Raw genomic sequence first — 26,903 nt, 5'->3', positions numbered from 1 at the left:
TACTCCCTATAACTACTCTATTACTCTTAATCCACAAAGACTACTCCTCCTCTATTACTACTACTACTCTATTACTGCTGCTCCACGAATATTGCTACTCCTTTATTACTAATACTCCACTAAAACCACTACTCCTCTATTGCTACTACTCCACAATGACTACTTCTTTATTACTACTACTTCACAAAGTCTGCTACTCCTCTATTACTACTCCAGAAACTAGTACACCTCGATTTATACTACTACTCTACTATTAATACTATAAATACTACTCCTTTATAACTGCTTCACAAACACTACTACTCTTCTATTACTACTACTCCATTATTGCTACTACTTCTCTAATACCTTTCTTTTACTATACTACCTCTCCCCTATTACTACTCCTACTATAACTATACTACCTCTCCTCAATTACCAATACTCTGCTACGCTTGTTACTACTAATGTTCCTGTATTACTCCTCTACTACTACACTGCCTATTCATCTATTACTTATACTCCTCCTACACTATTACTACACCACTATCGTTCCTCCACTACTCCTCCTGGTAGCACACGTTACTCGCTCTTCCTCGATGTCACGTCCTCATCTCCAGCACAATGGACAGAAGATGGCGGAGGCCGTCCCTCCGCCGCCTCCAGTCACAGCCAAAGCTTTTATCTATTGATGTTCCAGGCAATCCACGTGATAGATTTCTGTCTGACCGCCTTCATCAGTGTCCGGTGCACGCTCCAGCTCTGACAACAGGCGCCCAACAGTCTGATGAAGGTTGTCAGACAGATGTTAACCCTTCACTAGGATTGTCCAGAACATCAATTGAGTGATCATTACTACATGTGGCTACGGTCATCCCGGTCAGGATACAACCCAGAACCGCACACAGTCAAACGCTGAATGTACAGACACTTTATTAGCTAATGTACATGTATAATACAAGCAGCTGCAAGATGGAGGGAGGAGTGCGTGCACAGTGGCGCCATCTGCTGGGGAGTACAGTCTGTGTGCGGAGGGCAGCGCCATCTGCTGGGGAGTACAGTCTGTGTGCGGAGGGCAGCGCCATCTGCTGGGGAGTACAGTCTGTGTGCGGAGGGCAGCGCCATCTGCTGGGGAGTACAGTCTGTGTGCGGAGGGCAGCGCCATCTGCTGGGGAGTACAGTCTGTGTGTGGAGGGCAGCGCCATCTGCTGGGGAGTACAGTCTCTGTGGAGAGCAGCGCCATCTGCTGGGGAGTACAGGCTCTTTCTGGAGAGCAGCGCCATCTGCTGGTGACTGCGGACTCTGTGAAGAGCAGCGCCATCTGCTGGTGACTGCGGACTCTGTGAAGAGCAGCGCCATCTGCTGGTGACTGTGGACTCTGTGAAGAGCAGCGCCATCTGCTGGTGACTGCAGACTCTGTGGAGAGCAGCGCCATCTGCTGGTGACTGCGGACTCTGGAGAGCAGCGCCATCTGCTGGTGACTGTGGACTCTGTGAAGAGCAGCGCCATCTGCTGGTGACTGCGGACTCTGTGGAGAGCAGCGCCATCTGCTGGTGACTGTGGACTCTGTGGAGAGCAGCGCCATCTGCTGGTGACTGTGGACTCTGTGGAGAGCAGCGCCATCTGCTGGTGACTGTGGACTCTGTGGAGAGCAGCGCCATCTGCTGGTGACTGTGGACTCTGTGGAGAGCAGCGCCATCTGCTGGTGACTGCGGACTCTGTGAAGAGCAGCGCCATCTGCTGGTGACTGTGGACTCTGAAGAGCAGCGCCATCTGCTGGTGACTGTGGACTCTGTGAAGAGCAGCGCCATCTGCTGGTGACTGCGGACTCTGTGAAAAGCAGCGCCATCTGCTGGTGACTGCGGACTCTGTGAAGAGCAGCGCCATCTGCTGGTGACTGCGGACTCTGTGAAGAGCAGCGCCATCTTCTGGTGACTGCGGACTCTGTGAAGAGCAGCGCCATCTGCTGGTGACTGCGGACTCTGTGAAAAGCAGCGCCATCTGCTGGTGACTGTGGACTCTGAAGAGCAGCGCCATCTGCTGGTGACTGCGGACTCAGTGAAGAGCAGCGCCATCTGCTGGTGACTGTGGACTCTGTGAAAAGCAGCACCATCTGCTGGTGACTGTGGACTCTGAAGAGCAGCGCCATCTGCTGGTGACTGCGGACTCTGTGGAGAGCAGCGCCATCTGCTGGTGACTGCAGACTCTGTGGAGAGCAGCGCCATCTGCTGGTGACTGTGGACTCTGAAGAGCAGCGCCATCTGCTGGTGACTGTGGACTCTGTGAAGAGCAGCGCCATCTGCTGGTGACTGCGGACTCTGTGAAGAGCAGCGCCATCTGCTGGTGACTGCGGACTCTGTGAAGAGCAGCGCCATCTGCTGGTGGCTCTTGTGAACTACAATAAGACTTGAGTTTCTTTTCAGTTTTCTGCACTTTCTTAGGATTCATGCAGCCCTCGTTTCAATGTCTCAGTCAGTAAGGCACGTCCTATTCTTTCCATTTCTCACCGGCGGTCACCTCCTCTGGTCCTTCTGGAACGTACTTCTCGTCTCTTGTGGGGGGAGATATACAACAAAGCGTATTGTGCTGGAGGGGGGCGTGCAGATGGCAGGAGGAGAGCGGCGGCTCACTGGGCTCTGGGCACTGGGTACAGCAGGCTCATGTGCTCGGCCCCCTTGAAGGGCAGCTTCTGGCTGGAGTAGTAGTGGATCACCTCGGGGATGCTGCAGAAGACGCCGCTCGTCTGGTTCAGGGTGAACTTGTTGTCTTTGGTTTGGGCCACAATGATATGGACGCATCCTTGGCTGGTCCTAGGAGGAAACAGAGAAAGTGTCCTGAGGCTGAACCCAGACTGGGGGTGCCAACCGTCTGGACCCTGCTGACCCCCGGTACCCAGGTCCTGACACTGACAACCCCAGGAAACCACGCCTGGTCTGGGGTGGGATTAATATTAGGGGTCTGATAGATTTATGAGCCTAGTTTGGGGGTCTGGCAGGGCATTTCCCTGGTATAACGGGTGGGGTGCAGAGTCTCAGGACTAGCGAGGACCATTCATACAATTAGGCTCTGAAGGCGTCTTTGTTGTACTCACTTCAGGGCAATGGAATATTTGCTGTTCCCGGATTCGCTGTTGCGCAGGAGGTAGCTCGCCTCGCGGCACGACTGCAGCCGACTCTCTGCCTCTGCCCGCGTTACTGCGCCGTGATACCAGCTGTGACCACAAGAGGGGGCACAATGTATTACAATACAGTCCTTCCAGTCAGACCCCCCCGGACCCTGCAGACCTCACCTCTGCTTCTCCAGGGGCAGCGTCGGATCCACCTTCTCGCTCGGATCTGGCTGAGATTGCTTCAGAACTTTGGCGGTCCAGCTCTTCTGGCGCTGGTGCAGCCGCCCGGACTCTTCCTTCACGGGGCTCCGCTCTGCTTCAAACTGGACTGCAGGAGAACCAGAAGACGGGCGGACGTGAGATACAGGAGGATGGTTCAGTAATGTACAGGGAACCCATTTCTATTCACTGACAGCAAGTACAGATCTGTTAGAATAAGGCCCCCCAGAGCTGACGCTTACCGGAGAGCGCTCTTACAATATGCTCCTTCTTCCACTCCCACGGTTGCTCATACTCCTCCGCTGGGCGCTCGTCATTCTCTGGCCGCGTCCCGTCCGCAGGCCGCTGCTTCTGCTCCTCCGCGGCACTGAGCTCGGATTCGGGGGGCTCATACGGCGTGTCGTACAGCTGGGGGGGTTTCGCCAGCAGCTCCTGCGAGCCCTGCCCCTTCACCTCCGGCTTCACCTCGTTCTGGGAGCCAAGCTCCATCAGGAGGAGCTCAGTGATCAGCTGATCCCGGGATCCCTGCCGCCGGATCTCTGAAATACAAGGGGAGGAAGGGCGCGTTATAGGAAGACCCCAGGAAGCGTATTAGACATAGGGGGCGCTGGACAGGCCTCCTAGAGTATAGACAGACAATGCCCCGCTGCCATAGCATGCTGGGAGTTGTAGTTTTGCCACAGTTGGAGAATATTAACCTGAATATGTAATATCCCCAACTGCCATACTCCATGCAGCCTGCAGGTGGAGCTGTGTGCTCCATTTATCATGTACCACATCCATAGGGCGAGGGGCTCATTATATATTAATTTTAAAAAATCGGAATCGCCGCAGAGCAGTATCCAGCGTCACAAGACGTCTCTCCCCGGCCGCCTCCGCCCTTTTTTGTGGATGGAGTCTGGATTGTCTTGGCGGCATGGCAACGGAGCCCATCCTGTTTGCCGCCACTGCATCCTTCCTCTTGGAGCAGAGCCGCTCGCCATCGGAAGCCATCCTGAGAGGCAGGAAACGGCCGCGGGAAGTCACACCCAGCCGCGCTGAGTTTGGAAAATACCCTTAATGAAGAGTATGGAATTAGGCCGAGCGAGGCGCCCCCTTAACCATAGGGCAATCAGTGGTGTGACATCATCAGGGGGCAGCGGTGACATCACCGGGGGGCAGAGTGTCTCCACCAGAAGTCACGGATTATGTATAAAATCCTGGAATGAAACGCGTCATAGGTTCATAGTGTGTATGGATGGAAATCCCACACTGTTGGCACAGGGGGAGGGGTGCTACCTCTAGGGACATATGGGGGGGGGGGGGGGGCAGGAAGCTGGAGTTTCCTTCTGGAGGGAGAGATAAGGAGCAGAGATTGGAGGATACATGTCCCTGATATAATACAGGGTCCTGAACTTCAACCCCCGCTTCAACTGTCCCTTGATTCCATGTGACTGGGGGGCACAGGCGGCACGGCCGATAAGGGGTTAAAGTTGATATCCTTCCTGACAGCTTGTTTGTTTCACCATTTTACTGGCCCAGTGGTGGGAGCAGCGAGGGGGGTGATGGAAAGTAAAGGGGTCTGAGAGTAATATAGGTGACAGAGGGGTGGGAATATGGACAGCGGTGATGTCACTGATGTAATATATCATATGTGGAGAGCAGTGATGTCACTGATGTAATATATCACTTATATGTGGAGAGCGGTGATGTCACTGATGTAATATATCACCTATATGTGGAGAGCGGTGATGTCACTGATGTAATATATCATTATATGTGGAGAGCGGTGATGTCACTGATGTAATATATCATTATATGTGGAGAGCGGTGATGTCACTGATGTAATATATCAGTATATGTGGAGAGCGGTGATGTCACTGATGTAATATATCACTTATATGTGAAGAGCGGTGATGTCACTGATGTAATATATCATTATATGTGGAGAGCAGTGATGTCACTGATGTAATATATCACCTATATGTGGAGAGCGTGATGTAATATATCATTATATGTGGAGAGCAGTGATGTCACTGATGTAATATTTCACCTATATGTGGAGAGCAGTGATGTCACTGATGTAATATATCATTATATGTGGAGAGCGGTGATGTCACTGATGTAATATATTATTATATGTGGAGAGCGGTGATGTCACTGATGTAATATATCAGTATATGTGGAGAGCAGTGATGTCACTGATGTAATATATTATTATATGTGGAGAGCGGTGATGTCACTGATGTAATATATCAGTATATGTGGAGCGCAGTGATGTCACTGATGTAATATATCACCTATATGTGGAGAGCGGTGATGTCACTGATGTAATATATCATTATATGTGGAGAGCTGTGATGTCACTGATGTAATATATCATTATATGTGGAGAGCCGTGATGTCACTGATGTAATATATCATATGTGGAGAGCAGTGATGTCACTGATGTAATATATCATTATATGTGGAGAGCGGTGATGTCACTGATGTAATATATCAGTATATGTGGAGAGCAGTGATGTCACTGATGTAATATATCAGTATATGTGGAGAGCAGTGATGTCACTGATGTAATATATCAGTATATGTGGAGAGCAGTGATGTCACTGATGTAATATATCATTATATGTGGAGAGCGGTGATGTCACTGATGTAATATATCAGTATATGTGGAGAGCTGTGATGTCACTGATGTAATATATCACTTATATGTGGAGAGCTGTGATGTCACTGATGTAATATATCATTATATGTGGAGAGCTGTGATGTCACTGATGTAATATATCACTTATATGTGGAGAGCTGTGATGTCACTGATGTAATATATCATTATAAGTGGAGAGCGGTGATGTCACTGATGTAATATATCACCTATATGTGGAGAGCAGTGATGTCACTGATGTAATATATCATTATATGTGGAGAGCGGTGATGTCACTGATGTAATATATCACCTATATGTGGAGAGCTGTGATGTCACTGATGTAATATATCATTATAAGTGGAGAGCGGTGATGTCACTGATGTAATATATCATTATATGTGGAGAGCAGTGATGTCACTGATGTAATATATCATTATATGTGGAGAGCGGTGATGTCACTGATGTAATATATCAGTATAAGTGGAGAGCAGTGATGTCACTGATGTAATATATCAGTATAAGTGGAGAGCGGTGATGTCACTGATTTAATATATCACTTATATGTGGAGAGCGGTGATGTCACTAAGATTATGGGACAGAAAGGCTCATGCTTTGGTGATGTCACTCACCGGTTATCATCTGCTGGGCGTCGTATGGTTCCATGTACCCGTCATTTTCACCAACCCTCTCGGCATCGCGCTGACCTTTCGTACGCTTTGCGTCGTAGGGATCGGCGTAATCCTCTAAAATAATGATCTGTAATGAGGAGGGGGATGAAGCAGATAATCAGTATAATTCTAATAAATGTTGTCAGGTAACAGTAAGGACCAGAAATCACTGCCGGTAATGAACTAGGAACTAGTGACCCCAATGAGGCACGAGACGCTATGTGCCTCCTGCCTCACTGCTATCATGGGTACACAGAAGAACATCCTGGTCTCATGAGAAAACAGCGCCTCCTGTGGCTACAGCTTGGATTTTGGATTACAGACAGTTTTTTCCTACTTTTTTATAGTGCCCATAATGTTAATGACATGGACTCACTGTTTAAAGGGATTAGATATTTTTGTAAAAACACTCTGCCATGTTATAAATGAGACAGTTTTATTCAATAATGCAGGACGGGGGGTAATTTGTTCAAAAGTTATATCAGATATCATGGTGGAGCGCGGCCATTACAGCCTCTGACCACTAGAGGCAGCATCCATTAATTGCCCCCTTGTCTCTACTCACCGTCTCCTCCTTGATGCCTTTCTCTTGGTCTTGCCCGGGTTCCTCTGCATCTTGGAAATTACTTCCATTCTTCTCCTGGAGGCTAGGGTCCACCTTGATGAGGCGGTTGATGTACGTACTGTGTCCCTTAGGGGCCCGGAGGATTCCCACCTCGTCCCTTGAGTTTTTTCGGCTCCTGCCCTGTAAAAAACTCTGAATTCCCTCCCTAGACAGCCGGCTGCCCTCCTTCGCCCCCTTGCCCTGTCCATCGGATGAAGAGTTTTTACGGTTTTTCACAGAGGAACTTTGGGATCCGGCCGAATCCGTGCCGGAATTCTTTCGCGACGCCCCAACTTTAGGGAGGGTCCTGGCTCCTGGAATACCAGGTTTGGCCCTGTCCGAGACATTCTTCAGTGACTGAGGGAGATCCTTAAACCACTTGGCCATTACCAAGGACACAAATGGAAGGAATACTCCTACAACCCAAGGGCCACAGGGGCCCCAAGTCAAGGGCTTGCACTATCCAGGTGTTCCCAGTATCCAGTGACAAATACCCGCTTCCCGGGACCCCACCGCTGCCAGGGTCTCCAAATTTGTTTTTGAGTTGAGTTCAGGGTCTCTTGAGGGTCGTTCCCGTCCCGTCCTCGTAGTGGGAGACTGACCCCGATGTCTCCTTGCAGAGGGTATTTTGATTGTCTTCCAGGTTCTTCTTGGGAAGCGGTGGGCAGCAGACCCCAGGGGCCAGGCTGGTGAGGTGTCTGCTGGAGGTGGTCTACAGAAGCTCTAGCAGATGTCGTCCTGCGTTCAGAGGTCTTCTTCTGGAATTCATACGTGGGGCAGACAGGCAGTCTGGGACCATCAGCTGTGGGTACGTGGAACAATGGCCGGGGGCAGAGGTCCGGGGGACTCCGAGGCTGATATGTGACTGATTAAAAGGCACGTCAGACAGTTCTGCAGAAAACAGTCTCTCCAAGGGGAAGGAAGTGCATTTCCTTCATGGTTCAATGGAAGGCGGTCTCTGGACAGCGCTCAGAAGTGGTCTCTCCTGGTATACACCAGCCATGGATATCACCCCTCCCCCGTCATATTCTCCCTGCACCCCGAACAAGCTCTCACTCTGCAGTGCCCCATATAGTGCCCATAAAATCCTCATATAACACCCCCACATTCTCCATATAACACCCCCACATTCTCCATATAACACCCCCACATTCTCCATATAACACCCCCACATTCTCCATACAACACCCCCACATTCTCCATACAACACCCCCACATTCTCCATACAACACCCCCACATTCTCCATACAACACCCCCACATTCTCCATACAACACCCCCGCATTCTCCATACAACACCCCCGCATTCTCCATACAACACCCCCGCATTCTCCATACAACACCCCCGCATTCTCCATACAACACCCCCGCATTCTCCATACAACACCCCCCCCCCCTCGCGTTCTCCATACAACACCCCCCCCCCCTCGCGTTCTCCATACAACACCCCCACGTTCTCCATACAACACCCCCACGTTCTCCATACAACACCCCCCCCCCCCCCCCCGCGTTCTCCATACAACACCCCCCCCCCCCCCCGCGTTCTCCATACAACACCCCCCCCCCCCCCGCGTTCTCCATACAACACCCCCCCCCCCCCGCGTTCTCCATACAACACCCCCATATTCTCCATACAACACCCCCCATTCTCCATACAACACCCCCCATTCTCCATACAACACCCCCCATTCTCCATATAACACCCCCCATTCTCCATACAACACCCCCACATTCTCCATACAACACCCCCCCATTCTCCATACAACACCCCCACATTCTCCATACAACACCCCACATTCTCCATATAACACCCCCACATTCTCCATATAACACCCCCACATTCTCCATACAACACCCCCGCATCCTCCATACAACACCCCCGCATTCTCCATACAACACCCCCGCATTCTCCATACAACACCCCCCCATTCTCTATACAACACCCCCCCATTCTCTATACAACACCCCCCATTCTCCATACAACACCCCCACATTCTCCATACAACACCCCCACATTCTCCATACAACACCCCACATTCTCCATATAACACCCCCACATTCTCCATACAACACCCCCACGTTCTCCATACAACACCCCCACGTTCTCCATACAACACCCCCACGTTCTCCATACAACACCCCCACGTTCTCCATACAACACCCCCACGTTCTCCATACAACACCCCCACGTTCTCCATATAACACCCCCACATTCTCCATACAACACCCCCGCATTCTCCATACAACACCCCCGCATTCTCCATATAACACCCCCGCATTCTCCATACAACACCCCCGCATTCTCCATATAACACCCCCACATTCTCCATATAACACCCCCACATTCAACATACAACACCCCCACATACAACACCCCCACATTCTCCATACAACACCCCCGCATTCTCCATACAACACCCCCCCATTCTCTATACAACACCCCCCATTCTCCATACAACACCCCCCCCATTCTCTATACAACACCCCCCCATTCTCTATACAACACCCCCCCATTCTCTATACAACACCCCCCCATTCTCTATACAACACCCCCCATTCTCCATACAACACCCCCCCATTCTCTATACAACACCCCCCCATTCTCTATACAACACCCCCACATTCTCCATACAACACCCCCCCATTCTCCATACAACACCCCCCCGTTCTCCATACAACACCCCCCCCCCTCCATACAACACCCCCCCCCTCCATACAACACCCCCCCCCCTCCATACAACACCCCCCCCCTCCATACAACACCCCCCCCCCCATACAACACACCCCCCCCCCATACAACACCCCCCCCCCATACAACACCCCCCCCCCCATACAACACCCCCCCCCCTCCATACAACACCCCCCCCCTCCATACAACACCCCCCCCCCCTCCATACAACACCCCCCCCCCCCTCCATACAACACCCCCCCCCTCCATACCTCCATACAACACACCCCCCCCCCCCCGCGTTCTCCATACAACACCCCCCCCCCCCCCCGCGTTCTCCATACAACACCCCCCCCCCCCTCGCGTTCTCCATACAACACCCCCCCCCCCCCCGCGTTCTCCATACAACACCCCCCCCCCCGCGTTCTCCATACAACACCCCCCCCCCCCCCCCGTTCTCCATACAATACCCCCCCCCCCCCCCGTTCTCCATACAACACCCCCCCCCCCCCCGCGTTCTCCATACAACACCCCCCCCCCGCGTTCTCCATACAACCCCCCCCCCCCCTCGCGTTCTCCATACAACACCCCCCCCCCCTCGCGTTCTCCATACAACACCCCCCCCCCCTCGCGTTCTCCATACAACACCCCCCCCCCCTCGCGTTCTCCATACAACACCCCCCCCCCCCGTTCTCCATACAACACCCCCCCCCCCTCGCGTTCTCCATACAACACCCCCCCGTTCTCCATACAACACCCCCCCCCCCTCGCGTTCTCCATACAACACCCCCACGTTCTCCATACAACACCCCCCCCCCCCCCCCCCAACACCCCCCCCCCCCCCCCCGTTCTCCATACAACACCCCCCCCCCCCCCCGCGTTCTCCATACAACACCCCCCCCCCCTCGCGTTCTCCATACAACACCCCCCCCCCCCCCCCCGCGTTCTCCATACAACACCCCCCCCGCGTTCTCCATACAACACCCCCGCATTCTCCATACAACACCCCCACATTCTCCATATAACATCCGCCTCATTAGGACTAGGACAGCGGGCTCTGATTGGCTGCTGTGGTTTGCGCCATGTGTTTCCATTGGTTGCCGTTTTCCACATATTCCATGTTCTCACTCGTCCTGGGGGGTGAGCTATTATCCCGCAGGCAGCGAACGCTCCCGCCCTCATTTGGAATGGACCAACCGCCACCCACATCTCATTACTAGAATAGACTCTTCCCCGCCCCCGCCGGTCATGTGATTGGCAGTTTCACTTTACCTCAGAAGCGCAGACAAATTGGCGGGAAGACGAGGCGGCTGGAGCGTCCGCCGGACCGAGGATGTTTGCTGGTAAATGTGGAGCTCCAAGCGGTGGTATTGTAGCCTGAGACGTGCAGTCACCCCCCCCCCCCCCAGCTGTGGGGCTCAGGCGTCTGGAGTGGAAGACATTCCCCATTTCTGTATAACTCCCACTCTCCGCACCACCACACTGGGGTCAGTAGTCCTCCCCACATACTAACCGGTCGGCCTAGTGAGAGACACCCGGCACCTGTTTCTGCCCGTGTTGCTGAGGCTTGTAGTCCTTCTGGTTTGGGTTTTACCAGTTTATTAGTTCACTTGTAGGTTTTTAATGAAGTTTGAGGAGATTTTATCGCCAGGAATAAGGCCCCGTTCACACTAGTGCGAACACCCTGATTCCGGACCCGTTCACTTCAGTGGGTCTGTGCACATGAGCGTTGTTCTTCACGCATCACTTGTGCGTTGTGTGAAAATCGCAGCACGGTCTATATTCAGTGTTTTTCACACGGCGCTGGCCCCATAGAAGTCAGTGGGGCTGCGTGAAAATCTCGTAGAGCTATCCTCCGGACGGGTCATAATCGGTCTCTGAAGGGTGGGGCTCCGACTCCCGGGACCCCCACCCATCCGTACATGTCCGGTGCTGGAGCGATAGGAAAAGATGGCGCCCGCTCGCACGTGCATCGGGCTCCATGGTTGGCAGGTCTCTGCTGTTTCAGAGACCTGCGGCTAATTACCGCATCCGGCAATAATGCTAACCGCGGTATTTAAAGGCTTTAGATGCCGTGATTGAGTAACCCGGAAGGTGACGCTTAGGCTTCCTGCACACGGCCGTAGGTGTCACGTTGCCGTTTTGCGTATCCACAATACACAGGCGCACCGTTCCATATGCATTCCGCATCACAAATGCAGACCCATTCACTTCAATGGGTCCGCCAATCTGGAGGTGCGGAACGGGAGCACTACGGGGTGCTTTTGTGGGGTTTCGTCCCGTACTTCCGTTCCGCAAAAAGATAGAACATGTCCTATCTTTTTGCAGGAACGGCCTGATCGCGGACCCGTTAGAGTGAATGGATCCGTGAACCGCTGCGGCTGCCCCACAGTCGGTGTTCGTGCAACATGAGGCCTAAGGGCCCTTTCACACTTGCAGCAGGACGGATCCGACATGCTGTTCACCATGTCGGATCCGTCCTTCCGCTATTTCGCAGCGCCGCCGGACTGCCGCTCCGTCCCCATTGACTATAGAGGGGGCGGAGCTCCGGCGGTGCACGGCGAAAGCCGCCGGACTAAAAAGTCCTGCATGTCTGACTTTTTAGTCCGGCGGCTTTCGCCGTGCACCACCGTGCTGCACCGGAGCTCCGCCCCCATTATAGTCAATGGGGACGGAGCGGAAGGACGGATCCGACATGGTGAACAGCATGTCGATCCGTCCTGCCGCAAGTGTGAAAGGGCCCTTACATGGATCCTACCGACATCCCCTGTGGCCAATGGGGATGCCAGTAACTGGTTTGAATGCTCTGGGTCTCGCTGCAGAGTATTCAAACGGTAATTCTTATTTTTGCCACCAGATGGCAGGCCATCAGAAGGAATGAGCAATAGATAGTAATAAAGTAATTTTAAAAATACATGATTGTTCAAAATAAAATATTTCAAAATACATTTTTTTTTAGGCTCATATGTGCTTCAAAATCATTACAAAAAAAATTGAAAAAGTCAAATATATATAAAAAATTTAAAAAATAGTTTAAATCGCCCCCTTTCTGTAAAATATTTTTCCAATATGGCGTAATGGAAAAAAGGGTAAAAATGGCCAATTTGCCATTCTTTTTCATTGCTTCTCTTACTTAATAAAATGTGATCAAAAAGTCACACACTCCAAAATGGTATCAATGAAAACTACAGATTGTCCTGCAAAAAACGAGGCCCCCCCCCCCCATGAGGGTCACAATTGAAGAAAGTTTAAATTTATTTTTAGACTATTTATACATAAAACCCATACATACGTTGTAATCGTACTGACCCAGAGAATGAAGGGCAGGGGTCAGTTTTGCCGCAAAGGGAACACTGTGGGAACAAAATCCGTAAAACAAGGGAGGAATTCCTTCTCGTTTGGAATATTTTTACCGCTTCCCGCTACATTTTATGCCATAATTCACATTAGAAAGTACAACTCGTCCTGCAAAAAATAAGCCCTCATACAGTTATGTGAACAGAAAAATAAAAAAGTTATGGCTGAAGGAAGATAGGGAAGAAAAACGAAAAAGAAAATCCCTCCGGTAGTGAAGGGTTTAAAATGTATGGGCTCTGTGTAGGAAAACGTTATGTCGCCAAAAGTTGTGTGAGACTTCGGTGAATGACTCCGGTATTCCTATCTGTGTATTTTAAAACGGGGACCGGACGTCGTCTTCGGTGCTGTCTGGTACCTCGGGGCCACAGTCGCTTCGGATCCCTGTTTTATAATGTATTTACACTAGGACTCCTCACTCACCAGCGCTCTTCTTCCTTTTTTTAATCGTCGCCTTCCAAGAGCTATAACGTTTCCCCCCCCCCCCCCCCCATCTATGTAGCTTTACGAGGGCTTGTTTATTACCGGGTAAGTTGTATTTTTTTGATGGCGCAATTTTGGGGTCCACATTACTTTCTGATAAAGGCTACTTTCAAACTGCCGTTTCTGGGTCCGCCTGTGAGATCCGTTTCAGGGATCTCACAAGCGGCCCAAAACGGATCAGTTCAGCCCCAATGCATACTGAATGGATGCGGATCCGTTCAGAATGCATCAGTTTGCCTCTGATCAGTCTCCATTCCGCTCTGGAGGCAGCTTGCAGCGTTTTGATGTCCGTCTGACGAAACTGAGCCAAACGGATCCGTCCTGACTTAATGTAAGTCAATGGGGACGGATCCGTTTTCACTGACACAATATGGTGCAATTGAAAACTGATCCGTCCCCCATTGACTTTCAGTGTTAGTCAAAATGGATCAGTTTGCATGTTCATCGTAATGCAAACGGATCCGTTCTGAGCGGATACAAGCGTTTGCATTATAGGTGCGGATCCGTCTGTGCAGACACCAGACGGATCCGCACCTAACGCAGGTGTGGAAGTAGCCTAACTTTTATTAATTCTGGGAGGATTAATTATTTCTGGGATGGAGATGGGGGAGAAAAACAGCAATAACGCCACTTTTTATCTTATACATTTTGGCGTTTTCATCTTTCGGTAGAAATAACATAATATCTTTATTCTTTGGGTCGGTGCGATTACAGTGACCCCAAATACATACAGGGGTGGGGGGTCATTTATCATACTGGTGTAAGGGCTCTTTCACACCTGCGTTATTGTCTTCCGGCATAGAGTTCCGTCGTCGGGGCTCTATGCCGGAAGAATCCTGATCAGGATTATCCTAATGCATTCTGAATGGAGTGAAATCCGTTCAGGATGCATCAGGATGTCTTCAGTTCCGGTACGGAACGTTTTTTGGCCGGAGAAAATACCGCAGCATGCTGCGCTTTTTGCTCCGGCCAAAAATCCTGAAGACTTGCCGCAAGGCCGGATCCGGGATCAATGCCCATTGAAAGGCATTGATCCGGATCCGGCTTTAAGCTAAACGTCGTTTCGGCGCATTGCCGGAGCCGACATTTAGCTTTTTCAGAGTGGTTACCATGGCTGCCGGGGTGAAGAACACAGATGAAGGCAGGTAAGTATATCCCTCTCCCACCACCTTCTCCAGTCTCAACCCTCTGCCTGCTTCCAGATTTGGACCTCAGCCATGGCGGAGGGGCTAGCGATACCACTACTTAGGGCGGACGCCATTCGCGCCGCCGCTGGTCATGCAGGGGTTGTGTTTTGCGGGCTGGCTTTAATTGGAACCTGGTGGCTCCACTATTTAGGGTACCGGGGGCGCTGTTTTTTCCCCAGTGCATCATTCTGCGGTCACCTCTCCCGCCGCTGGGTCGCGTATGGACTCTTTGTAGTTATTTTGGGAGTCCCGGCCGTCCTATCAGGATCCCGATGCGCTACAGAGTGCGTGGTGGAACATGGCAGGGGGGCGTGGCTGCGCTCGTCAGTTTCGTGCCAGTCATGCTCCTCAGCGTCCTGAGGGGGCGGGGCTAGCTTTCCTGCCACGACAGGATGTTTCCTTCTTCGGCGGATCTCTGCAGCTGTCGGGGAACACAGGACCTGGGTTCGCCGGACATTCTGGTAGGAATATCCCTACCCTCTCCAGCATTGGGTCAGACATGGTGTGCTGATAGCGCTCAATCAGTACTTCCCTTCAGGCCACCCGCAGAGCCACCTACTATGCTTGTACTATTTGCAAGGTAAAATTTCCTCATGGACAGGTAGACTCTCTGTGCTCAGCATGCCATGCGCCCAGGCAGGGCCCAATCCCCCCCCTTCCAGCCCACAGAAGTGCAGGATCAATCTGTCAGTGTGGGACCAGACTGGGCACGGGCCCTGTCCTGGGCAGTGGAGGACCTATCTAAGATATCCCAATCCACCCTTTCTCTCATGGGTCGTTTGGTTGATAAATCGCCGTCTGCACAGTCCGCACAATCTCGGGACGTCCACTCCAGGGGCAGGCCTCCTAACAAGCGTCCCAGAGCAGGACACCATTCCTCCTGACGCCTCAGCATCCCCTCCCCCTCCTGGTTCCCAATCACAGGCGTCCTCCCTCCTGGGAGACCTAATGTTGGCGGGGGAGATTGCGGACTCGTACGTGGATCCGGAACAGTCTTCCCTAATTGCATCCATGGTGGATAGCCTGGTATCTGCTGTCTGAGACACTTTCCAGGTGCAGGACGACCCTCCCGCCACCAGGGGTTGTCTTTCTGCGGTCGAAGCATGCCTCCAAGACTTTCCCCTTGCACAATGACTTTTCTGTGATTGTCGCCAAGGCATGGGACCAGTCAGGTTTGCGCTTAAAGTTTGGGCGGCAGATTCCTCCTCTAAGCGATCACTTGCGGGCCTTCCTTTTGCTGGGTCCCGACTCTTCGGTGCACGACTGGACGAAATCATTTTGGAAGCGACGGGTGGAAAGAGCACCCACCTTCCAAATACATTTTGTCTTAGGGCCTTGGCTTCCCAGTCCTTTCGCAGATTCTCTGGCACCCATCCGGCGGCTAACATGTCTGCCAGGCTGCCCACACAGGACCAGAAGGAAAAAACGTCTTTTAAACCCCAAGCGGCCTGGCGCCCATGTGCTCAGCCGCCACGTTCCTTTTCTGGCAAGCAGTCTTCAGCATGAAGGTGTGCCCTCACGGGTGGGCGGGTCGTCTCCTTATTTTTTTTTTTCAGGATACATGGCGGGCTCACATCTCGGACGCATGGGCACTCAAGGTCGTAACCTCGGGTTGCAAAATCGAGTTTACCTCCACCCCTCCCAACCATTTTTTGCTCTCGCTACCCCCAGGGATCCAGTTCGGGCTGCGTCATTCTTCCAGGCGGTTCAATCCCTCCTTGCACGTTGTGTGATGACATCGGTTTCTCTGTAGTAACGATTTATGGGTTTTTATTCAAACCTGTTAGTTGTACCCAAAAAAGAGGGCGCTGTTCGTCCGGTTCTAGATCTCCAGGGGCATCACTCTGCTCCCCTATCTGGACGACATCCTGGTCAAGGCTCCGACAGTCGCTCAGTACGAAGGACGTCCACCGATCACCTTGACACGCTCTTTCGCTTCGGCTGGCTGGTGAACCTGAAGAAGTCTTCCCTGCGTCCCTCCACACAGATCAGGTTCCTTGGCATGATATTGGATTTGAACACTGCGTTGGTACCAAGGTGGAATTAAATTTAAATCGCTAGTCAGTAAGGCTTGATTTAAATCCTAGTTTTCTACATAAAGATTAATTCTTGCTGGTATAACTTATAATATGCAAGTAGATGAAGATTTGTAGAATAACAACTTTTCATATTAGTTTGATTAGGTTGATTCTGTATTCATAGGTTTGTAGAAGTTAGGATTAAAGGGAGTCTTTCACGCCGATTCACCCTATTAACCTAATAACAGTGTTATGTCCACGCTATCCCCCCCTATTGAAACTGCTTACCGTTTGTTCCTTGCTATCGTCGTTCTGCAGAAAAACACTTTTAAACCACATGCAAATTAGGCTGTAAAAGTGCGTTACAACGGCCGGTGCCCAGGCCCCTGGGTCATTTTCATACGAAGCCACTCCCCCTCCGCCGCGCCTGCCCGCTTTTAGTCTCTGCTCTAACCGCCCTCCTCCTGTCCGTAATCCCGCGCATGCGCTGATGAACGCAATATCGGCGCGTGCGCATTGAATGACCACAGTTAGGATTAAGGTATTTTTCTCAACTCTGTTCATGTTATAACATTTTTGCTGTGAAGAAGAGGCCTGTGATCTCTGCTGAGTCAAATTCAGTTTTGAGAACTGCAAAAGTAAACCAAGCATCTGTGATATCTTGTAGGCAAAGAAACTGCCCAATAATCTTACATAAACCTCTGGAAGAGCATGACATTGTGAATGGATTAATGCAATTTAATGGAATTTATTCACATACAGCCTTATTCTACATAATTAAAAAACAAATCTTTATTTCATGATGGAATAACCTTTTGGATGGTAATATATTTTCCTCAAAAAGCATTTTATATAAAAAAAAAATCAACCACCAAGGGGGGGACCCGCAGCCTTGCGGTGATGCAGGAATCAGCAAAGATCCTACAGTGGGCGGAAGCCCACGTTCCGGTGATCTCAGCGGTCTACATCCCGGGAATGGACAATTGGACAGCGGATTTTCTCAGCCGGACGACGCTGGACCCTGGGGAGGGGTCCCTCCCTTCATCCGGAGGTGTTCAAGGCGCTCTGTCTCCGTTGGGGCCGTCCGCACGTGGACTTGATGGCGTCCAGACTCAATCACAAGATCCCTTGCTTTTTCTCTCACGCAAGAGACCCCAAGGTGTATGACTTGGACGTCCTCGTGGCGCCATGGGACGGCTTTTCTTTCCTGTACCTCTTCCTGCCTCTTCCTCTACTGCCTCGGATTCTGCACAGAATCGGGATGGAGGGCAACCGGATGATCCTGATCGCCCTGGACTGGCCTCGCCGAGCGTGGTACACCAACCTCATTCTTCTAGGGGACACACCGTGTCCCCTTTCGCTCAGGGCCGATCTTCTCTCACATTGTCTGGTCTTCCACCAGCGTTTAGATACGTTATGTTTGACGGCGTGGCTATTGACACCTTCCTTCTAAGGCGGAGAGGTTTCTCTGATACGTACGATGATTATGGCCAGAAAGCCCACGTCGTCCAAAATCTATTACAGGACTTTGAAGTCCTTCCTGCGTTTCTGTGAGAAACGCGGTCTCCCTCCCAGACGGTTTTCCCTTCCTACTACTCTGGCATTTCTTCAAATTTGGATTGGAACTTGGACTCGCGCTTAGTTCCTTTTGAAGGGACAGGTCTCAGCCCTGTCTGTATTTTTCAAGCGTTCCCTGGCTGGGTTAGGCCCCGTTAAGACATTTCTGCAGGGGGTGGCTCACACAGTGCCTCCTTATCGTCCCCCATTGCATTCTTGGGACTTGAACCTGGTCCTGGGCTCGCTCCAGGCCGTTCCGTTCGAGCCTTTGAGTGCGGTCTCTCTTCGCTTGCTCTCCTGGAAAGTGGCCTTTTTGGTGGCCATCACGTCTATCAGAAGAGTTTCGGAGCTGGCAGCCCTTTCTTGCAAGGAGCCATTTCTGGTGTTTCACCAAGATTAAGTGGTGCTCTGCCCAGTGCCTTCTTTTCAGTCAAAAGTGGTGTTGGCCTTTCATGTCAACGAGGACATTGTTCTCCCCTCGTTCTGCCCGCAGCCTTCTCATCTGAGAGAATGCGAACTCCATCGGCTTGACGTGGTGCTGGCTTTGAGGATCTACCTGTCCATTTCTGGTTCTTTTCGGCGTACGGACTTTTTGTAGTCCCTGAAGGTCCTCGCAAGCGATTGGCGGCCTCCATCCAAGGTGACGATTGGCAGGTGGATTTGGTCTGCGATTGCCGAGGCATACCGCTCCCGGGACAAGGCACCTTCCCCCTGGGATCACGGCCCACTCTACCAGAGCGGTCGGGGCTTCTTGGGCTCACCTTTACCATGCATCTGTGTCTCAGTTGTGTAAGGCTGCGACTTGCTCCTCCTTGCACACGTTCACAAAATTTTACCGGGTACATTCTCTGGGCGGATGCTGCTCTGGCCTGCAGGGTCTTGCAGGCCGCAGTGTAGTAACTTCCGCAAGGGAGTTGTTTTCCATGGGGTTCTGATTTTCCCTCCCATGGACTGCTTTAGAACGTCCCACTGTCCTGTTCCCCCCCCCAATGATACGAGGTAGAAGTAGATTTTTGTGAACTCGCCTGTAAAATCTCTTTCTCGCTTAGTTCATTGGTGTGGGGTGGGGGGGGGGGGGGGCAGCACCCACCAAATTTTCTTAGTGTGGCATGTAGGGCCAGTTGGTTGCCGGTTGGGACCTTGGTTTTGGTTTGGTTCTACGGCTGTGTGCGGTTCTAGTTTGTTTTTCAGTTTACTTTCTGCTTCTCCTACTGCTAGGGCACAAACTGATATGCTCTGTCCAGGCTGGAGGGGGTAGAGCCGGCAGGGGAGGAGCTAAGCGTTCTAGTCTAGTGTCTCCTCCTAGTGGCAGCAGCTGTACCCACAGTCCTGTGTCCCTCAATGAACTAAGTGAGAGAGATTTTACAGGTGAGTTCACAAAAATATTGTTTTTTAATGGGAAAAGGCATATTTTGGGGATTTATAAAATATATATATATTTTAACCCTTAATAGTCCCACATGAGTTTTCTTTTAAAATGCGAAGCATTCTCCCTATAGTACATTGCATGTTAGGGCTCATTCACTCGAACGTTGTTTTGGTCCACATGTTTTTTGCGGCTCGTGTGCGGACCCATTGACTTCAAGTGGGCCACAAATGATGCGGACAGCACTCCGTGTGCTCTCCGCATCTGTTGCTCCGTTCCATGGCCCTGCAAAAATTGAGGCATGTCCTATTCTTGTCCGCAAAACGGACAAGAATAGGCATTTCTATAATGGGCCAGTTGTTCTGTTCTGCAAATTGCACAAGGCACACGGGCGGCATCCATGTTTTGCGGACCCCAAAACAAGCCCTTAATGTGAGCCTCTACCAGAGAGGCGCAGCCTGCAGGAAAACACTTAGGCCTGGTTCACACCTGAGCGTTTTACAGCGCGTTCCTACGCACTGTAAAACGCTCAACAGGCGAAAACCAATGTTTCCCTATGGGCATGGTTCTCACTTGCGTGTTTTACAGCGCGTATGAACGCGCTGTAAAGCGCCCTACGCTCAAAGAAGTACAGGAGCTTCTTTGGGGCGTATTGTCGCGCGTAACACCTCTGTTTCTCATTGTACGCCTTTGTGGTCAATCGCATGAACGCGCGTACGACGCGCGTTTCCTATTCCCAAAAACACGCTGTGAAAATGTCCGACAAACGCGCGTATCAAGTACGCTCAAGTGTGAACCAGGCCTTAGGGCAGGCTTGGGCCTATACCAGCCCCCGCCCAGCCTTTACATGCATCCGCAGAGGGTCCGCTCCCTCCGTCACTGCCTACATGTGGCGGGTGCCATTGCTCACGGCATGTAAGGGGTTAAATAGCCCGGATTGGCCTCCTTGGTGCACCCCTCACCATCATAAAGGGCTGCTGTGCTGGGACTTGTAGTTCCTCAGTTTCATCTGGCAATGTTTTGTGTCTCACAGGAAGGGAGAACTGGAAACGAGACGACATGAACCCCGGCAAGACCTCCCGGGAAGGTGCGATTGTAAGCTCCTGAGACCACCTCTGTGTATAATTAGACTGTAAGCTCCTGAAGACACCTCTGTGTATTTCATTAGACTGTCGGCTCCTGAGACCACCTCTGTGTATATCCTCTTTTTGTATCATTACATCAAGAGTCGGCAACCTTCTGCACGTCAGCTGTTGTGGAACTACAATTCCCAGCATGCTCCATTAATTTCTAAGGAAGTTCTGAGATGAGCAGAGCAAGTATGCATGCTGGGAGTTGTAGTTTCACAGGCCACATCTCTTAACGTCCCTGAGTTTGTTTGTTTTTTAATTGCAATTTCTTTTTTTCCACAGCGGATCCTTGTCAGATATACGTTGGGAACCTTCCATGTGACACGACTGAGGTAGAGCTCTGCGCTACGTGTGTGTGTGTTCATACAGAACGTATTACAATGTCATATCAGTGATGTCTTCAGCAGGGGGCGGGGCTGTGACTACCTCTCAGACAGGATATACAGGCAGGTTGTCAGCAGTAATAAATGTTCCTGTGGTATAAGGTGTGGATCACATGTCATTATATCAGTGATGTCATCAGCAGGGGGCGGGGCTGTGACTACCTCTCAGACAGGATATACAGGCAGGTTGTCAGCAGTAATAAATGTTCCTGTGGTATAAGGTGTGGATCACATGTCATTATATCAGTGATGTCATCAGCAGGGGGCGGGGCTGTGACTACCTCTCAGACAGGATATACAGGCAGGTTGTCAGTAGTAATAGATGTTCCTGTAGTATAAGGTGTGGGTCACATGTCAGTGATGTCATCAGCAGGGGGCGGGGCTGTGACTACCTCTCAGACAGGATGTACAGGCAGGTTGTCAGCAGTAATAGATGTTCCTGTGGTATAAGGTGTGGATCACATGTCATTATATCAGTGATGTCATCAGCAGGGGGCGGGGCTGTGACTACCTCTCAGACAGGATGTACAGGCAGGTTGTCAGCAGTAATAGATGTTCCTGTGGTATAAGGTGTGGGTCACATGTCATTATATCAGTGATGTCATCAGCAGGGGGCGGGGCTGTGACTACCTCTCAGACAGGATGTACAGGCAGGTTGTCAGCAGTAATAGATGTTCCTGTGGTATAAGGTGTGTGATCTCATGTCTGATCACATGTCATTATATCAGTGATGTCATCAGCAGGGGGAGGGGCTGTGACTACCTCTCAGACAGGATGTACAGGCAGGTTGTCAGCAGTAATAGATGTTCCTGTGGTATAAGGTGTGGATCACATGTCATTATATCAGTGATGTCATCAGCAGGGGGCGGGGCTGTGACTACCTCTCAGACAGGATGTACAGGCAGGTTGTCAGCAGTAATAGATGTTCCTGTGGTATAAGGTGTGGGTCACATGTCATATCAGTGATGTCATCAGCAGGGGGCGGGGCTGTGACTACCTCTCAGACAGGATGTACAGGCAGGTTGTCAGCAGTAATAGATGTTCCTGTGGTATAAGGTGTGGATCACATGTCATTATATCAGTGATGTCATCAGCAGGGGGCGGGGCTGTGACTACCTCTCAGACAGGATGTACAGGCAGGTTGTCAGCAGTAATAGATGTTCCTGTGGTATAAGGTGTGGATCACATGTCATTATATCAGTGATGTCATCAGCAGGGGGCGGGGCTGTGACTACCTCTCAGACAGGATGTACAGGCAGGTTGTCAGCAGTAATAGATGTTCCTGTGGTATAAGGTGTGTGATCTCATGTCATTATATCAGTGATGTCATCAGCAGGGGGAGGGGCTGTGACTACCTCTCAGACAGGATGTACAGGCAGGTTGTCAGCAGTAATAGATGTTCCTGTGGTATAAGGTGTGTGATCTCATGTCATTATATCAGTGATGTCATCAGCAGGGGGAGGGGCTGTGACTACCTCTCAGACAGGATGTACAGGCAGGTTGTCAGCAGTAATAGATGTTCCTGTGGTATAAGGCGTCTTGCCGCATTGCAGGGTTTATTAGCGGCTCCTGCTGTGGGGGTCCTTACCGCCCGTACACACTGATCAGTGATTGTACATTGATGTGTTTGGTCACCTCAGTACATTTCCGTTAATCAGTAAACATTCTGGCGGTATAACATCACAGTGTGGGAGGCGCTTCCTGTTATATCCCGGGATTATCGGGTCCTACATGGCGCCAGTACGCTGGGATGTTTTATAGCACACAATCAGCCTCAGCATCACTAACGTGTTTTTTGTTTTTTTTTCCCAATTTGCAGGATGAAATTTTGATTTTTTTCAAAGACTACAATCCAGTAAATGTAAAACGGGTGCAGAAGAACCAGAAATGGTACAGTGGGTGCATCCTGTGGAGACGTTAGCTGCCGCCAGCGCACCAATGCTTGTGACAAACAGCCGCTGGGTCAGGCTAGTAATTGCTGTTTTAGCTGTCGTTAGCTAGTGAAGGTGGTACAATCATGTGAACCGGCGGTAACATGAGGGCTCTCCAGTTCAACTACAACAGAGGTCGTTTAACCCCTTCTTGCCATCCACTGTACATGTGCAGTGTGAATGTTGGGTCTTTAAAGAGAGCGCCTGTTCCGGAGTGGATCGCGTGCCTGCAGTTATTATATCAGTTGGAACGGTTTAATATATTGTATATTTTTATTTATATTGATGTGTCTATATATTAATGGTTTATATTAAATATATTTTACAGATATGTTTAGAGCTCCTGCCCATAAAGGATGCAGGAGCGCAACATTATTTTGTAGATGTTTTTATTCAATAAGTTTTGGATCATCGACCACAGCATCTGAAAGGAAAAAAAAAAATCAGAAGCCCATGCTTGCTGTGCGGCAACACCTTTCCCTGGCTGAGTTTGGGGAAGGCGTTCTTTATTAGAAATAGGCCTAAAACCCTTGTATCTGGACTATCACCGGTATATTGCAGTGGGGGCCTAAAAAAAAAAGTGAAAAAAACTTTTTCAAATTTTTGTTGGGATAGTAAACAATCTAAATGTCATAGATGTTTCCCAGTCAGAAAACGCTGTACTATTCAAATATAACAATAGTTCTCCTATATGGCAAATGACGTAATGGGGGGAAAAAAAGAAAAATGGCCGATTGACCATTTTTTTTCATTGCTTTACCCCCCAAAAAAATGGAATATACGGTAAGTGATGAAAAAGCCATACACATGCCAAAATGGAATCCATAAAGATCGTCCTGCAAAAAAAAAATGCGCCTTCACACAGCTTCCTAGTACATCCTATACAATATTAAATGGGGGGCTTTGGATAGTGCAACTTACTCTGTAAAAAACAAGCCCTCATACTTCTATGTGAACAGATCCAGGAAGTGTAAAACGGAAAATCCTTCAGCTCTGCAGGGGTTAAAGCGCTTGGCGATCTCCGGCACTCTCATATAGCTGAATGGAGCAGTAGCGGGAAAGCATTGGCCCCTACAGTTGGACCCTTATCCCTACTCTGTAGATAGGAGTTACAGGGAATCCATGATTGTGGACAGTTATCTGCAGCCACACATGAGGAGTCCAGATGGCAGTTTTATAATCTGCCCCCCATTCCCCCACTGTCGGCGCTCAGTCTGCCCTGCTGAACTGACAGAGGGGGAACCAGGGGCCGTAGGAAAATGACAAAATGGGGATCTGGACCTAATGCCAGTCATATTACAGCAGATCATAGTCCAAGATGGTGGTGACAGATTCCCGTTAAGTGTTTGTCCTTGGATTATCTTTATAAAACACATCACCCAGAATCCCTGGTACGTACACGTCTTCTGGTTGCTATTCCCGCCGGCGGACCTTTAACTCGGACTGATTCCAACAATATAAGTTGGTTGATGTTTTTTTGGGCATGAACAATCCTCTTCTGATTCTCAGCACCGCATCCCGGGGAGATGATTTTTTTTTTAGTTCCGTATAAAAGATAGGATCATCTAACAAGAGAGCGTTTGGTCATCGGTTGGCTGATTGCCGCCATGCTTTCACTGGCCAATTGGCTCGTTTGGCTGAATGTTGGCCCATGTAAGCAGAGTAAGAGAAGAGGGGATTGGTTACAGATTATGGTCAGATCCCCACCAGTGACGAGCTCTACAAAATCCAGTCTGGTTTACATCAGACCGGTCTTATTTTTATTTATTTTTTGTCATAGCTTTGCCTTCATCCAATTGTCCAGTGTGGAGAATGCAACCCAGGCCATCGCCAAACTTCATAAATCTGTGCTGAGGAGCCGCACCCTGGTGTTGAGGCGATTTTCTGTGCAATACAATGAGAAGGTAATGCTGAATGAGTGCCATTACTCCGCAATCTTCACAGACCTCTGTAGTCAGAGTGAGGGGGGTGATATTGGAACGTTTAAGGTTGCCTGTGTTATTGGAATATAGAAAGAACTTTCTCTACATGTAAGCTTAATTGTATATAATGGTGCTTTCAAATAATGTCTCCTTCATGATTCCTGCAGCTGGAGCCTCAGATGAAAGGTATAGAGGAGAAGAAGACGTTCTAGGGGTGAGAATGACATCATCGTGATGTAATTATGTGTGTATTACAGAAAGACGTGATGACCAGATATTTGTCAGCAATCTCCCTTTTGATGTCTCGGAGGTAAGATACAGCTCTCCTGTGATGGTGGTAAGGATACTGATGTCTGTCTGTGTGCGCCGGAAAGGGACAGGGGGATAAGGACCGAGATTGTCCTTTGTCCCAGGGAAATCTGATGCTGCCGGCCACAGCACAACTTGTTCACTACGATGATAAAACCCCCGCTCTCTGTGTTTCAGGTGGATCTCCATGAATTATTTCAAGATTTCAATCCACTAAAAATTAAAATATTAACCAAAGAAACCTACAGGTAACACAAGCTCCAAAATCCAGTTTGTTTAGTGCAATAAATCGTCAGAAAATGTCCAGCGGTTAGTTATTACTATTTACAAGTAAAGTACATAGTACAATAGGGCTGGAGGGGTTAAAAAATAAATAAATAATGTAACTCGCCTTAATCCACTTGTTCGCGCAGCCGGCTTCTCTTCTGTCTTGTTCTGTGAGGAATAGGACCTTTGATGACGTCACTACGCTCATCACATGGTCCGTCACATGATCCATCACCCGGGTGATGGATCATGTGACGGACCATGTGATGAACGTAGTGACGTCATCAAAGGTCCTATTCCTCACAGAACAAGACAGAAGAGATGCCGGCTGCGCGAACAAGTGGATTAAGGGGAGTTAAATTATTTTTTTTTAACCCCTCCAGCCCTATTGTACTATGCATTCTGTATTCAGAATGATATTATTTTCCCTTGTAACCATGTTATAAGGGAAAATAATAAAGATCGGGTCCCCATCCCGATTGTCTCCTGGCAACCGTGCGTGAAAATTGCACTGCATCCGCACTTGCTTGCGATTTTCACGCAGCCCCATTCACTTCTACGGCGCCTGCGTTGCGTGAATAACGCACAATATAGAGCTTGCTGTGATTTTCACGCAACGCACAAGTGATGCATGAAAATCACCGCTCATGTGCACAGCCCCATAGAAATAAATGGGTCCGGATTCAGTGCTGGTGCAATGCGTTTAACTCACGCATTGCACCCGCGCGGAAAACTCGCTCGTGTGAAAGGGGCCTAAGAAGGGGACAGATAGTAGATGTCATCTCTATTATCCTGAACTGAATTTGCTGGGGAGCCGGTGAGGAGAGGTGGACTAACAGGTAGCAGAGTTTAGGATGAATTGTAGGGGAGAGATGAAGAGGGCACGCTCTAGCAGTGTTTACTTCTCTTCATGCTTTGCTTATATTTTCTGGTATGGATACTACAGGATTGTGTGGATATAGCTGTGGCTTTTGTTCACATCATGTTATCCCATGTATAGGCACACAGTGGGTTACATTTCCCATAGGGCCCCATTGTTAAAGGGAACCTGTCACCGGGATTTTGTGTATAGAGCTGAGGACATGGGCTGCTAGATGGCCGCTAGCACATCCGCAATACCCAGT

At 50.1% G+C, this 26,903-nt stretch overlaps 3 protein-coding genes across 3 annotated transcripts in view; 1 reads left to right on the top strand and 2 right to left on the bottom strand.

Annotated features, from left to right (window-relative positions):
• Positions 1 to 859: 859 nt before the first annotated feature.
• Positions 860 to 2,283, bottom strand: LOC120981583 (sialidase-like). The gene is made up of 2 exons (XM_040411120.1): positions 1,213 to 2,283; positions 860 to 1,014 (listed from the first exon to the last, which is right to left on the bottom strand). Exons 1-2 carry the CDS (start codon positions 2,276 to 2,278, stop codon positions 860 to 862), a joined length of 1,221 nt encoding a protein of 406 aa, XP_040267054.1. The 5' UTR covers positions 2,279 to 2,283.
• SHE (Src homology 2 domain containing E) lies at positions 2,273 to 8,096 on the bottom strand. Its single transcript, XM_040411827.1, has 6 exons — positions 7,167 to 8,096; positions 6,563 to 6,689; positions 3,550 to 3,846; positions 3,269 to 3,416; positions 3,071 to 3,190; positions 2,273 to 2,789 (listed from the first exon to the last, which is right to left on the bottom strand). The coding sequence occupies exons 1-6, from the start codon at positions 7,590 to 7,592 to the stop codon at positions 2,606 to 2,608; spliced, it is 1,302 nt and encodes a 433-aa protein (XP_040267761.1). The 5' UTR covers positions 7,593 to 8,096; the 3' UTR covers positions 2,273 to 2,605.
• Positions 8,097 to 19,759: 11,663 nt separating this feature from the next.
• Positions 19,760 to 26,903, top strand: part of TDRD10 (tudor domain containing 10) — a 37,493-nt gene continuing 30,349 nt past the window's right edge. The window contains exons 1-8 of the mRNA XM_040411705.1: positions 19,760 to 19,839; positions 20,871 to 20,924; positions 21,250 to 21,299; positions 23,170 to 23,240; positions 25,062 to 25,185; positions 25,371 to 25,389; positions 25,461 to 25,513; positions 25,690 to 25,760. Coding sequence (XP_040267639.1) covers positions 20,897 to 20,924; positions 21,250 to 21,299; positions 23,170 to 23,240; positions 25,062 to 25,185; positions 25,371 to 25,389; positions 25,461 to 25,513; positions 25,690 to 25,760 — 416 coding nt within the window. The 5' untranslated portion in view covers positions 19,760 to 19,839; positions 20,871 to 20,896. The remainder of the gene's footprint in view (positions 19,840 to 20,870; positions 20,925 to 21,249; positions 21,300 to 23,169; positions 23,241 to 25,061; positions 25,186 to 25,370; positions 25,390 to 25,460; positions 25,514 to 25,689; positions 25,761 to 26,903) is intronic.

This window comes from Bufo bufo, chromosome 11, assembly GCF_905171765.1.
Source record: "Bufo bufo chromosome 11, aBufBuf1.1, whole genome shotgun sequence".
Lineage (NCBI taxonomy): Eukaryota > Metazoa > Chordata > Amphibia > Anura > Bufonidae > Bufo > Bufo bufo.
The sequence above is the reverse complement of the archived record's forward strand: the minus strand, read 5'-3'. Positions and strand labels throughout refer to the sequence as shown.